The 15,212-nt window shown below is 42.1% G+C and overlaps 1 protein-coding gene and 1 pseudogene across 2 annotated transcripts in view; one reads left to right on the top strand and one right to left on the bottom strand.

Moving 5' to 3' along the window:
• Window positions 1–15,212, top strand: part of NOL (NYC1-like protein) — a 72,429-nt gene that overhangs the window by 22,446 nt on the left and 34,771 nt on the right. For both annotated transcript variants that reach the window (XM_088968917.1, XM_088968918.1), the window contains exons 5-7: window positions 8,558–8,625; window positions 8,701–8,749; window positions 8,825–8,910. In XM_088968917.1, coding sequence (XP_088825043.1) covers window positions 8,558–8,625; window positions 8,701–8,749; window positions 8,825–8,910 — 203 coding nt within the window. The remainder of the gene's footprint in view (window positions 1–8,557; window positions 8,626–8,700; window positions 8,750–8,824; window positions 8,911–15,212) is intronic.
• On the bottom strand, window positions 4,039–6,404 carry LOC148871510 (cellulose synthase A catalytic subunit 4 [UDP-forming] pseudogene; annotated as a pseudogene).

Here is a 15,212-nt window from a genome sequence, read left to right as displayed (position 1 = left end):
AACAATTTCATTCTCTTTATGCCCTTTCTATCCGTAGGGAGGAGCCCATTTCCTCCTTCATGGCTCCTAATTTTAGATTTGGTTTTGATTGGGATTTGATCTTTAGAAGAAGCCTTCATGAGAGTGAAATAAATAGTTTATCGGCCTTGCTTCAAGATCTTGATAGATTGGTACTAGATCCCTCAAAAGGGGGTAGTTGAATTTAGACTGTTTCATTCGTTGGTTTCTTTACTTGTGCCTCATTCTCTCTCCATCTAATACAATCAAGTGTCAGTTTGGAAGTGCCTTTTCCTGTAAATGAGGTTTGGAGCAAACCTATTCCACCTAGGATTGGTGTCTTTCGTTGGAAAGTGTATCTGGAAAGAATTAACACTATGATTTACAGCAAAGAAAAAGACCTTATTGGTGTCTTTCCCCTCACTGATGTCCTCTCTGTAAGGTCAACAGTGACGATTAGAAGGATCTTTATTGGAGGTGTACGAGGGCGGCTCTTTGTTGAACACTTTGGGAAGAAAGAAATCAAATATTTTTTTTTTTCAGTGAAGGAATATGGAGGCACTAATTGAAGCTGTTCGAGGACATTCCAATTGGTGATTTAATGAGAAAGTGGGGGTAAGTAGTTGATTCTGCTCCTCTCAAGGAGAATCTTAGGCCAGATTGGTCCCTACACATCAGTGGCTTCATAAAGCTTAATTTTGATGGTAGTAGTGAAGGAAATCTAGGTCCTTTAGGTATTGAAAGTATTCAGAAACGAGGAAGGAAGAATTATTGCTCTATTCTCCAATCCAATTGGGGTGGGTGATGCTTTGAGGGCTAAATATTGACTATCATGGAAGGAATTCAAAAAGGAAAAGGGTTTGTGATAGATCCCAGGCAGGTAGCCCAACTTCAGGTTATCAGGCCCATGCAGGTCAGGAAGCCCATGCAGCACTAAAAGTGGCCAACCCAAAGCTTACAAACCTCCCCTGCATTTTTTCTACACCCGTAGTCCACGTCAAGACACCCCACATGCATAGTTCATTGGTAATGATGAATTGATACGTAAGAAAGCCTATATAAGGCCAATGGGCAATGAAGAATGTGTGAAGAATCATAACTAACTCTCTTTTTCTCCCTCTTCTCTAGGTTTGTTTCATTTTTATGGAGGAAGGAGCTCCCTTAAAGAAGCTTTGTTGATGGAGAGTCCATCAATTGGTATCAGAGCCCCTCGATCCACCATGCCTACCACTAGCAACCAATTGTAGGAGGAAAGAGTCAATCAGATGGAGGGTGAACTAAGGGGTATCAAGGACGCCCTAGTGCCACTTGTTCCAACATGACCACCTATCCATCAAGTGTATATGCATCGACATGCACTGGCCCCTCTAGCTTCTTCACCGTCAACGGATCCAACAAGAGTTTCCGCAGCACCTTCACACCCAGTGTCTGATCTTGACCTTCCCATTGCCCTTTGGAAAGGGTAAACGCAGTTGTACCCTTCATCCTATCTCCAATTATGTTTCTGTTTCTCACCTCTCTCCTTCCCATCGACAGTTCATTTCGTTGTTATTTTCTAGCTTTGTTTCTAAGGATGTCCAGGAAGCCCTTATCTCTCCAGGGTGGTGCCAGGCAATGGAAGACGAACTCTCTGCTCTGGCTCATAATCATATGTATCTCACTACTCTTCCCCTTGGTAAGCATGTTGTAGGATGTAAGTGGGTTTACACAATCAAGTATTTGCCTGATGGTGTTGAGAGATTGAAAGCTCGGTTGGTTGCCAAGGGTTATTCATAGTTATATGGTATTGACTACACAGAGACCTTCTCTCCTGTTGCCAAGATTGAGTTCTGTTTGCGTTTTGATCTCCCTTGCTGCTATGTATGATTGGTCGTGGTTTCAGCTTGATATCAAGAATGCTTTCTTGCATGGTGATCTTCTTGAGGAGGTATATATGGAGAAACCACCCTGGTTTGTTGCTCAAGGGGAGGATGGTAAAGTCTGTAAGCTCAAGAAAGCTATTTATGGACTTAAACAGTCTCCTTATGCATGGTTTGGATGGTTCAGTGAAGTGGTGAAAAAGTTTGGCATGAAGCAGTGTCAAGTCGACCATTCTGTATTTAGTTATGATTTTGATGCTGGGAAGATTTCGTTGGTGGTATATGTGAATGATATTGTTATTACTAGCAGTGACAGGTTGGGATTGATAGGTTGAAGATCCTTTTGCATGATCACTTTCAGACAAAGGGTCTTGGAAAACTAAAATATTTCTTAGGGATAGAGGTTGCAAGGTCCAAACATGGTATTAATTTGTTCTAGAGGAAGTATGTCCTTGATCTACTGGAGGAAACAGGGTTATTGGGTGCCAAACCAGTTGAAGAACCTATGGAATTGAATGTTAAGTTGAGTAGTGATACAGGTGAGGAGTTTGAAGATCCAGGAAGGTACAGTAGGTTAGTGGGTAAGATAAACTACCTAACTATCACTCGACCAAATATTTCATTTGCAGTTGGTGTGGTGAGTCAGTTTATGCGGAATCCTCGGATCCCTCATTGGGATGCAATTCTAAGGATTGTAAGGTACTTGAAAAGTGCTCCGGATCATGGTTTGCTATACAAGAGTGGAGGAAAACTTGAGATAGAAGGGTACACCAATGCTGATTGGGCTGGTTTTGTATCTGACAGGAGGTCGACTACAGGTTATTGTACCTTTCTTGGGGGCAACTTGGTGACATGGAAGAGTAAGAAACAAACAATGGTGGCAAGAAGCAGTGCAGAAGCTGAATACAGAGCTATGGCACATACAACTTGTGAACTGGTGTGGTTGAAGAACCTTCTACAGGAGATGGGGTACTCAATTGGTACACTGATGAACCTTTATTGTGACAACCAAGCTGCTGTCCACATTTCCTCCAGTCCAGTATTTCATGAGAGAACAAAACATATAGAAGTTGATTGTCACTTTTTGAGAGAGAAGGTTCTTAGTGGAGTAATAAGTACAGCTTATGTTAACACAAGAAGCCAATGGGCAGATCTATTCACCAAAGGGTTGAGTTGGACAAGAGTGGATTACATATGTAACAAGCTAGGACTATATGATATATACTCTCCAGCTTGAGGGGGAGTGTTAGTGTCGACTAAATAAGGGTAGAATGGTCATTTGTATGTAAATTAGAAAGGCTAATACATTCTGGTCGAATGAAGAGAACAGTTTTTCTCTCTTCAGTTCGAACCAGGTTTTCTCCCCTCATTCTTCCTCTTTCTTTTCTCTCTTTTCTCATCTTCCTTCTTTTTCTTTTTCTTCCTTGATTAATCTGAAAGCTACAGGTTTACAGATCTGAACTTTATCAACCCTCTACATTGGAACAAGCAATTACTGTCCTTGCATGGAAGACTGGGTTACTGTTATGGGCCCGGAAATAGGATCTCGTCACGGGTCGGTCCACAGGGGAAAACCTCATGTTTTCCCTTGTCCCTTCTTGATGAACCTATCTTGGTGTCTTTGGTGATTTGTTCAAGAGATCACCAACTCTCCTAATTCACTTCTTTTAACTGAATATTCGATATCTTTATTGACTGATAGCAGCTCCTTAAATAGGAGATTACAAGAGTCCTAATCTTAGGGAGTCTCCTTGCTGAATAGGGAGACTTCCAATTCTTTCTTGCTAAGGATAAGATAAGCTAATCCTAATCTGATAATAAGATAACTAATCCTAATATGATAACAAGATAAACTAATCCAATCTGATAACCTACTAACAAGATAAGATAAGAACAATAGAATAAGATAAGAACAAGCAAAATAAGCTAATCTAATCTAGATAAGGCTGTTGTTGCCAAACTGGGTAGGATGAGCATCACTGAATCCTTGCTACTGCTGGCGGTGGGCCCGGGGCCTGTTGCTGCCGGCGGCGATGGTACATCTTCTCGAGGAAGGCGTCCATAACATTACTCCCCTCCTAGACTACGAGCTTGTCCTCAAGCTCGAAAGCTGGATATGTGTGGCCTGGGAACTCTGCCAATGGGAGCCATGTGGCTTCGGCCGAAGCTAAATTACACCATTCTACCAAGACTTTAACAGCAGCACCAACGAAGAGCTTAGCTGACTGATGGGGAGCTCAGTACCAGTATCATCAGGAAACAAGTTGCATAAGATGTTGTTCTGAGGTCCTTCTTGAGAGCCATCAATCCCAAATAGGGGGCCCCATGAGCCATAACCATTGTTAATGGCATCCGATATTCCAGTAACAACTCCAACCATTAGATAATCAGTGTCGTAGGAGGAATGAGAAGTGTAGTCCATTTGAAGAGGTGCAGTTCCCCAAACTCTGTATCATCTGCAGCCTTTGAAGTTACAGTGAAGTTGGTGTCAACTCCTGCAAGAACTTTAAGAAGGCCTTGGAAGACGGCAAAAAGATGAGCTGAGACACCTCCTATCACTCAGAATTGTTTATTGCACCACCAATCCTAAATGCTAACACCGCTCCATTGAAGCTCAAGCACACCAGTGGCTATGATGGACAGGAAGAGGGCAATGAACCATATGCTAGCAAGATTATTCAGAGTGGGAATGATGAACTTTCCAGTGAGAGGACAGACAGCAGGAATGATGCAGTAGGCAAGCAAAGGAATGGAAGTTAAAGGGTAAACAATGGTGTTAGTATAGGCCAACCTCTCTAACCATTTTAGTTTTCCTCCATAGCCATACCATAGAGGGCAATGCCGACTAAGGAATATCTCAACTGATCCAAGAGCCCACCTGAGAACTTGGTGCAGACGATCTGAAAGATTTATAGGAGCTGAACCTTTAAATGCAGCTAGTTTAGGAACACAATACACCGACTTCCATCCTTTGCAGTGCATCTTGAACCCTGTCAATATGTCTTCTGTGACTAAGCCATAAATCCATCCAAGCTCTTTTCCCCATTCAGTTTTCTCTTCATAGCCACAGCTAATAACATGAATAGCCTCCTTAATGAGGGTTGTGTTGTTGGTACCCTCAGGAAGACCACCTTCTTCCATAAGTGTGGAAGCAATGAAGGCAGGTGACTGTCCAAACCTCTTCTCAAAGTTTTTCTGAGACATGAGAAATGATTTCTCTAGCTCATCGTATCCTTCAAGCCCTTCTTCAATCTCTTCAAGATCAAAGATAGGGGCAGAGCCTTTCTTGGAATAGTCCTTTGCCATCACTTTCGTCTTCTTGCTGTCAAACCCTCCAAACAAACTTCTTTCTCCCTTCTTTGATTTCAACTTTTTCCTTGATCCACCATAACAACAGCAACACCAAGAAGGCCAGCAATCACAAGTCATCTTTGGTCTCTTTTCAAACACTGGTGGGTCATAGCCATGCAATGCTTGCCTGTTCAAGACACAACCAGTTCCAACGTAGACTGGTCCTTGGATCCCATCCAAGCCTTTCTTGTTGATATCAAGGAACACTATATTGCGATTAGCGTATCTATCGTGGCGATCAATACCTTCAAACCTCTGTGGAAACTGGACATAACTTGGCTTCTTTCCAAGCTGAGGATCCATCAGAAAGCACATGGCTTCCCTTACAGCCTTGCTGTAAATCACATAGAGTGGAGGTGGCAGTAATTCTGCTAAATTATGCTGCCTTAATTTCTTTGTATGCAGAACCCCTAGTTGGTGTTGGACAAGCAATGATGCTTTCTTCAGAGATTTTGGGAGACTTGAAAGGAATTTCTTTCGGTGTGCAATGGTCTCCATAAGGCTTTTCTTGTGTTGCTCCAGTTTCTCATGAAGTTTGCAGAGTTCTTTTCGCCGGAAAAGCTCAAAATTAAGCCGCCTTAGCATCAGGTCATGTGCACTGTCTTTTGATAGTACAGATCCCTTAATATCTTGAGGGGCTGAATTGAAAAACCCTTCCTCAGGCACAAGTTCAATATCCAGATACTTTGACTTGAAATCTTTGCGCACCTTTATGGCTTTCCCAAAATGAATTTTCTCATACATCAAATTGTGAAGCTGCAATGTAGTGAAATCTACTGGTGCCTTGGCACGTTCTGTTTCTGCTTTAACACGATCCTCTTCTAGCAATATAGAACGATTTACCTTATCCCGGTCATCTGTCAGTTGATTCCGAAAAAACTGCTCGCAGCGATACAGCCAGCCTAAGGGGTCTCCGTTGCCGTTGTACGACGGGAATTCCAGCCTGCTGTACTTGGGGATGACTGTGGCTACCAGGGCGACGACCTGCTGTTCGCCGGACGACTCCGTCAAGTCTGGTCGGCGGCTGTTTGTGGTTACAGCCCCTTCTGGATCCCTCTCCTTGTTAGAGAAATACGATTCCAGCAAGCGTCGCAGCTCCCGGACATCGTCTTTGACCTCACGAACCTCCACGCAGGTTTCCACGAGCCTATGCTCCAGTTCGTGGACCTTGGATGATAGCTGCTCCAGATCTCCCATGACGGTAGGCTCTGATACCAAGTTGTTATGGGCCCAGAAATAGGATCTCGTCAAAGTTGTTATGGGCCCGGAAATAGGAACTCGTCACGGGTCTGTCCATAGGGGAAAACCTCATGTTTTCCCTTGTCCCTTCTTGATGAACCTATCTTGGTGCCTTTGGTGATTTGTTCAAGAGATCACCAACTCTCCTAATTCACTTCTTTTAACTGAATATTCGATATCTTTATTGACTGATAGCAGCTCCTTAAATAGGAGATTACAAGAGTCCTAATCTTAGGGAGTCTCCTTGCTGAATAGGGAGACTTCCAATTCTATCTTGCTAAGGATAAGATAAGCTAATCCTACTCTGATTATAAGATAAACTAATCATAATCTGATAACAAGATAAACTAATCCAATCTGATAACCTACTAACAAGATAAGATAAGAACAATAGAATAAGATAAGAACAAGCAAAATAAGCTAATCTAATCTAGATAAGGCTGCTGTTGCCGAACTGGGTAGGATGAGCATCACTGAATCCTTGCTACTGCTGGCGGTGGGCCCGGGGCCTGTTGCTGCCGGCGGCGATGGTACATCTTCCCGAGGAAGGCGTCCATAACAGTTACAAGCAATATGAATAGCCTCCAAGTATGCATTTCAACTACACACCACAAAGTAATTTTTCTTGAACAAAGTGACAATTCAACTCTATATATTTTGCCCTTTTATGGAAGACTGGGTTGGAAGCAACATGAATAGCCACCTAGTTATTGCATTTCAGCTTCATAGGAGTTGGAACACAATACTCAAGCTCTTGAAGAAGATGCTGAATCCAAACTATTTCACATGTAGTATGCACCATAACCTCATACTCTGCATTTGCACTACATTGTGCTACTACACATTGCTTCTTATTCTTCCAAGTAACAAGATTGCCGCCAACAAATGTACAATGCCCAGTAGTAGAACTTTTATCACCGATAGAACCTGCCCATTGGTATTAGTGTAACCCTCAACCTCCAAATGACCATTTTTCCTTGTATAGTAGGTCACGACCAAGAGCTCCCTTCAAATATCTAACTACTCTAATCCTGACCTCCCAATGTAGTACCCGATTTAGCATAAATTGACTAACAACACTCACCGCAAAGGAAATATCAGGTCTAGTGATAGTTGGATAATTTAACTTGCCAACAAGTCTTCTATATTTTCTTGGATCATCATATAGTTCTATAGTTCTCTCTGCTTAGCACTCTATATAGAGATCCATGGGAGTTTCAACAGGTCTTAAACTGAACCCAATTGGGAGAGGAACAGTTCCTTGACTTGCAATGGTGGAGAAAGAACCATCCACCTTGTCCTTACTAGAGAGTAATTGATATAAGGAGAAGAGGCTTGACTTACTGTTCATATGGTTTGATGCTCCTGGATCAATAATCCAATAGGTGTTAGAGGGAGCAGTTGTTGTGTGGAGAGCATTAGCCTGGTTACTTGAGCCAACAACATAAGATCTAGAGGGAATGTGAAAAGAACCATCTAAATGTCCAAGTACATAGCTATACTTTTCAGGCTGCTTATGCATTGAACAAAGTAGATCATCCTTGGATCCAGAACTAGAGAAGTGATCTAGGGGTATAGGAGTTAATTGTTGCTAATTTTCTTCACTAGGCTGGTGAGTAATATTATGTGCTGCATTAAACTTCTTTCTAGATTTGTTTTCTTTTTCTTCGTGGGGATATACAACGGGGGGTAGCCCACCCCCCTCCCTTAACCCTACCAACCCTGGTGGCTGCGGGATTTGATCCCAGATCTCTGCTCCCACGAGTTAGAGATCCTACCAAATGAGCCACCATCAGTTGGTTTCTTTCTAGATTTGGTTGTCTGTTCTGATCCTGTTTTTATTACATTGGTTGTACTGCTATTGCAGGATACAAGCTAGTTTGTTGTTTTTATCCTATACTTGCAGGTTACATAGCTTTTCTTGTCTTTGGTTAGGTAATTTTGGGTGTAAGATTTATCAAAAAAGAAAAACAAAATCTTGAGTTGTATCACATAAAAGCACTCATATTCATCATTTTATCAGCTTTTCTGCATAACCTCTGTATTTGAACTATTAATGTTAGGTCTCAACTTTGCATTTTCATTAGATCCTATTTTGAGAAAGAATGCAGATCAATAATGCGGGGTCAAATGCATACAGCTTCAAACCATTGGCAGAGACATCAGATGATGATCTCATGTAAGATTCCTTCATGCAAATCTATTCTCTATTCTATGCAATCATTCCAACTCATAGGTATTGTTTCTTTGGCAGTGAAGTTGTTACGACAAACACTCTTGGCTTGATGATATGCTGCCGAGAGGTGAAAAAAGATCCCAAATTTCTCTTAAGTGTGTAATTTTGGGTCTACTTCCACTTATGATTATGAGTTTTGTAGGCAATAAAGATGATGTTGAACCAAAGTCGAGGAGGTCATATTTTCAACATTGATGGAGCTGGCTCAGATGGGAGACCAACCCCAAGGTACTGTATTTTTCAGACAGGTTCAGAGTGATGACAATTGCAACTTGTGTGCATCTTTGTATAATTTTTCTTTTTCTTATGAGGAAATTTAAAATACTAGACTGCAGGAGGTTCCACTCATCCCACTGATAAGAGGGATGCAGGATGTAACCCATATTTAGTGTGCTTAATGCTACAATCCCTTAAGAGGAATTTCCTATGCTGCAATTATACTTGACCCAAACTCTTTGTAGAGAACACTGATGTGGGCCCCACAGCTACGGTCCCACTGTGTTCGTAGGGTAGAAGGTGTTCTAGTCTTCCTAGGGTTAGCCATTGGTCATTTAGTTGTTTCAGTTGCTATTTATTTCAGTCTTATTTTCCTCTATTATGTTATGTAAAGACTAAGGGCAGATCTGTCCTTTCCATGTAATGAGCATAACCTATAAATATTAATTAAAGTGGTGGCGGCAGAACATTAAGCTTCTGCTCCTCCTTTCAACTCTTGTATTCTACTGCTTCTCCTCCCTCTTCCTCCTCTCTTCTCTTTACCTTTCTTCTTTTTTCGAACCTGAAATCCATTAGGGTTCAAGACTGATAACAGTCCTGAACTTCTACTTGGTATCAGAGCTAGGGTTTCTCATGTGAGTCTAGTCCAGCCGACCACATGAGAACCATCTAAGGCTGGAAGCTGAGAAAATAGAGTTCGTTGACTGGTTCTTGGAGATCTCCAGAGGGTTTAGCAGCTGTTTGAAGAATTGCGACAGTTGCAGAGTGTTGGTGATCAGGAAGAATCAGAGAAGGCTAGGGTTTGGGTAACCTTGGAAGGCAGCGAACAACATCCTATTGTAAGTTTTTTATTTTCTGATAGAAGTAATATCAGAGAAGATAGGTTGGACCTATCTAGCAAGGGCGGCCGAACCACTCTAGGGTTTTATCTTTCTATTCTCTAGGGTTTTGTCTTAACCCTGCGGCAAACCCTAATACTGGACTGAACCTTGTGATCTAATACTACGGCAAACCCTAATAGTTCTCTCCTCAACATTGATCAGTTTTAGGGTTTCATATTAACCCTACTACAAGCCTTATCCGTACGGTACTGTCTGGATTGTATGGCTGAGAATTTGCTTTTAGGACTGATTAAAACCCCAATTTGGCTTCAGCATATCAGATTGTTCTTCAAACTGTTTTTCAGTTTTCTTTTGGGGTTTTCGAACTCTTCTAAGGGGGTGGAAACAGTTCGGACTGTTGCTGTTGTGTGTGGTTATTGGTTTCAGATCAGTTTTATACCTGTTTCATGCACATCTATTGTGAGTACAAATTGGTTCTATACTGATTTTGTGCTTGTGGTTGATAGTCCAAGTGTTGTTTTTGATTGTAGTAACCCTAATTTTGAGACTTCTGGTTCTTGACCGAAATGGAGTTTAAGAATCAGGCAGAAGGCAGTTTTGGGAACAACAGTTATGGTGGTGGTTCTGAGACAGGTTTTCAGATTACAACCGTAAGATTTGATGGATCAAACTATTTGGAATGGGCCCAATCAGCCATGATGGCTATTGGGGGAAGGGGCAAAGTAGGGTATCTCTTGGGAGATGTGACAGAACCTTCCAAGGGAGACCCTATGTATACCAAGTGGGTCCAAGAAAACTACTTGGTTATGACATGGCTGTGTAATTCTATGCAGCCTCATATCTGCCAAAATTACTTATGGGCAAAGACAACCAAGGAGATATGGGATGTGATGAAAGAAACTTACTCCCAACCACTTAATGTTGCCAGAGCATATGAATTGAAATGTGAGGTGAATACCCTTAAACAAGGAGAGAAACCGGTCTCGATCTACTTCTCTACCTTGAAGTCCCTGTGGCATGAGATTGATCACTTAGAGACTCTTGAGTGGGAGAGTTCCAAAGATGCTCAGACCCATAGAAAGCACATCGAGACAAACAGAGTGTTTGAGTTTCTAGCAGGACTGAATTCAGAATATGATATTGTGAGGCAGCAGATTTTGACCAGAGATAGTGTGACCCTCTCTCAAGCATACTCCTTAGTGCACAGTGAAGAGACCAGGAGGAAAGTCATGATGCAACCTCAGCCGCTTACACCTGCCTTGGTAGCTGCCAAACCCAAAACAGGGGGTGATTCAGAGAGGGACAGAAAGAAGGAAGATAAAAGGGATGTGGTGTGTGAGCATTGTAAGAAACCTAAACACACAAAAGAAACATGTTGGAAGCTGCATCCACATTTGGTCCCGACAAAGTTGAGAAACAAAAAGGGTAATGTTCATGTGACTGTGACTACTGATTCAGCATCCTCATCTGGTACAAGAGGCACACCCTTAGAGACCTTAGCTGCAGTTTGGGCTGCTCTAATACAGTTGGAAAAGGAAGTTGGCAGTTTAGCTCAGTCACCGCAGTCATCATCAGCCTCTGCCACATCGGCTTTTGCACATTCAGGTACTCGAGCGTCAGCCTACCATGCCTCCGCTCCAGGTACTACTGAACCCTGTTGGGTAATAGATTCAGGTGCATCCGACCATATGACTAGCTTGCTCTCATTGTTTACTATTTATCACTTATCTTCTGGTAGGGATAAAGTATCTATTGTTGATGGCTCTCTTGTCCCTACTTCTGGCAAGGGTGACATCAAACTGTCGGATACTATCTCCTTGTCTTCTGTCTTGCATGTTCCTAAACTTGATACTAACCTTCTTTCCATTAGTAGTATTACCAAACATATGAACTGCTCAGTAACTTTCTTCCCTGACCGATGTGTTTTTCAGGACCTGGAGACGAAGAAGGTGACTGGGACTGGCTGTGAGACGAATGAGATCTATCTGCTCGGGGAGAGTTCTCGTCGGGAAGAGTCAGTGGATAAGAAGTTACTTGTTTCTCAGGTTGTGAGTCCGGTTATGCTTTGGCATAACCGATTGGGTCATTTGTCTTTTCGGTTCTTAAAGAGTCTGTTTCCTACTTTGTTTGAATCTGTTGAATCGTCTCAGTTGAAATGTGAAAGTTGTGAGTTTGCTAAACATTGTAGAAACTCTTATTCATTGAGTAATAAAAGGAGTAATAGTTCTTTTGATATTGTGCATACTGATGTTTGGGGGCCATATCACATTCCTTCTATGGGTGGGTACAGATATTTTTTGTTATTTGTTGATGACCACACCCGGTTTTCTTGGGTTTATCTTATGCATTCATGAGATGAGGTTCCTGCCCTGACCCAAAACTTCCACCAAATGATCATAACCCAGTTTGATGCCAGGATCAAAGTTCTTAGATCTGATAATGCAAATGAATACTTTGCTAAGCCATTGGCATCGTACCTTCTTAATCATGGGGTTATCCACCATAGCACTTGCCCTCATACACCTCAGTAGAATGCGGTTGCAGAAAGGAAGAATAGGCACATCTTGGAGATGGCTAGAAGTATTATGTTTACCTCCAATGTCCCTATTCGCTTCTGGGGTGATGCTATCCTTACGGTGGTATATCTTATTAATCGGGTTCCTTCTCGGGTTCTTGATATGAAACCTCCTTTTTTACTTTGATGTGTGGCTCATTGTGACACTAGCAAGTGCACTAGCCGTTCAAGTAATAAAGTAGTGAGTGAAGTATCGTTCCCACGAGGATTTAGGAAACAATTACCAATACTAAATTGAACATTTCTTATCTGATCAACAAATAAATCAAAACTCTAATGAAAGCTAAGAAATCCTAAATTAAAATCTATCTAAATCATTGGTCCAATTGCCTTCAATTCAGGTTAGAAGAGTAAGCAGTAAATGTCAATCTCAGAATTCAGCAATCTATCAATTTGGATCATTTGAATGAATCATGATTGAGCCTTGGTTTGATGAAACCCCAAGGTCATGAACAGCCTCTCTCAAGCGCATGTTCATCCTATGCATGAGTGACGGTTCTTCTATCTCTAGCAAGAATCTAATCCCCATGCATGCATTTCTTCAAACACTTCTAAGGCATCAATTCAAATCTAAATTGATCACCAACTGAATTGTGCAAGTTATCTCTAACCTTGCACTCAATTCAGTTCTTGAATAGTAGATCTGAATTCCTAGAGTCTCTCTCAAGCACTCTAGGAATTCCAAGCTGTAGATTAATTCGCCCAATCTGAAATTTGCAGATCTGAATTCTCTTTCAAGCAATTCAGATCTTGCAATCTCAGATCTGAGAATTCAGATCTGAGTTTTGAAGGTTAGTTGGCCGAATTGATCTGCAATCACACCCTTATTCAAGAAACTTCAAGTACAATGCATGATCATTTGAATGAATCAAAAAGAATTAGATTGCTGAACTGAAATTTTACAAGCTGAAATACATCAAGGAAGAATGGAAACAAGGAGAAAGAAGAAAGAACATATAACTAAGAAACTGAATTCAAATCAAAAGAGAATGAAACTACAAATGATTTATTACAAAAAATCTTTGAATCACAATCCCTCAATTCGAACTCACCTTCTTCTTCTAGCTTGCTTGTCTTGAACTTCCTTCAGCCCTTCTTCTTCTTCTTCCTTGCGCCTAGCCTTCTTCTCTTCTCTTCTCTCAAGGTGGCTGAACCTCTAAGAGTGGGAGAGCCTTTCTCTCAAGCAATTGAACAACTTTCTCCCCTCCTAGAGGCCTCCTTATATAGTTTTTCAAGGGGGCTCTTGCCCCTTCTTGAAGCCTCTAGAATGGGGTGTATTACACCCCTCATGAACCTTCTAGAGTGCTCCCTCCTTCTCTTCAAGAAACTCCTAGAAGTTGCCGCCCCTAGCTCCCTTTGGGCTGCTATTTGGGCTACAACTTAGCTTGCTTTTGAGCTCATGTGGGCTACACTCTAGGCTGTTATTTGGGCTAAAAATGGGCCTTCCTTGCTGGGCCGAATTCTCCTCATAGCTAGGCTTCTTCCCTTGGATTTTCCAAAGAGTTTCACTTGCTCTTCTTGGGCCGAATGAAATTCTCTTGCTCTCATGGCTGGGCCGGGCTGAACTTGATAAATTTTTGGGTTTTCTTTTCTTGCTTTTTCCTTCTTTTTGTTGATTTGGCTCCCCCTGAAATCTTTCTTGCAATCAAGCTAAAATACGGCAAAAATTTAATTAAACCATTATAAAATTTCATGCAAAAACCTCATAAAATATAGATAAATTGTAAGTTCATCATACTTCTATACCCCAATGAGGAGTTGTTTACTATTCCCCTCAAAACATTTGGTTGTACCTGTTTTGTTAAGCTTCTCAGTCCCCATCACTCCAAGTTCGAACCCAAGGCCTCCAAATGCATCTTTCTTGGTTATGCACAAACTCAAAAGGGTTATTGCTGCTATGATCCTGTCTCAGGGAAGAAGTTTGTATCCATGGATGTCACTTTCTTTGAGACACCCTACTATTCTCAGGTCTCTCCTCAGGGGGAGAGTAGTGAGCGTGGAGATTTGGGTCCTTTTCTTCAGGGGGAGTGCAGTGAGGACAGGGTTAATACTTTTTGGGTTGTTCCTTTACCTATTCCATTGGGTGATGAGGGCTACAGTAGCGAGGGTGGTCAGGGGGATTGGGAGTTGAGAGTCTATCACAGGCGATGCAGGCAGGTTGATCCCGGTCATCAGCAGTCCCGGCCAGCTCCAACCTCTTCTGCGGCTCCAAGTCCAGACATTACAGTCCCAGGGCCCATAGAGACTCCTTCCATTGTTGCTACCTCACCCCCTGTAGATGACCTTGACCTTCCCATTGCCATCCGTAAAGGAAAACGACATTGCACCACATCTACAACCCACTGCATCTCCCAGTTTTTGTCCTATAATCGTCTATCTCCCTCCTACAGGTCCTATCTCACTTCCGTTGCTAATGTCCCTATTCCAAGAACAGTGCAAAAAGCCCTATCAGTCCTGGAGTGGAGAGGTGCAATGCAAGTTGAAATGGATGCCCTGTTGAAAAATAATACCTGGGAGCTAGTTGACTTGCCCAAAGGAAAGAAACCAGTTGGATGCAGATGGGTATTTACTGTGAAGCACAATGTGGATGATTTCATTGAGAGGTACAAAGCTCGGCTAGTTGCAAAAGGGTTCACTCAGACTTATGATATAGATTACTTGGAGACATTTGCCTCGGTAGCCAAGATGACCATCATTCGGGTTCTATTATCTCTTGCAGCAAGCCACACTTGGCCTTTGTGCCAAATGGATGTTAAAAATGCCTTCTTGAATGGGGACTTGCAGGAAGAGGTTTACATGTAGTTGCCTCCTGGATTCTATGATACAGAGGCAGGTAAGAAGGACTGCCGGCTCAATAAGGCATTGTATGGTTTGAAGCAGTCACTTAGAGCTTGGTT

This window comes from Nelumbo lutea, chromosome 2 (genome assembly GCF_056320005.1).
Source record: "Nelumbo lutea isolate HS-2025 chromosome 2, American lotus-T2T, whole genome shotgun sequence".
In the NCBI taxonomy this organism is placed as follows: domain Eukaryota; kingdom Viridiplantae; phylum Streptophyta; class Magnoliopsida; order Proteales; family Nelumbonaceae; genus Nelumbo; species Nelumbo lutea.
The sequence above is the reverse complement of the archived record's forward strand: the minus strand, read 5'-3'. Positions and strand labels throughout refer to the sequence as shown.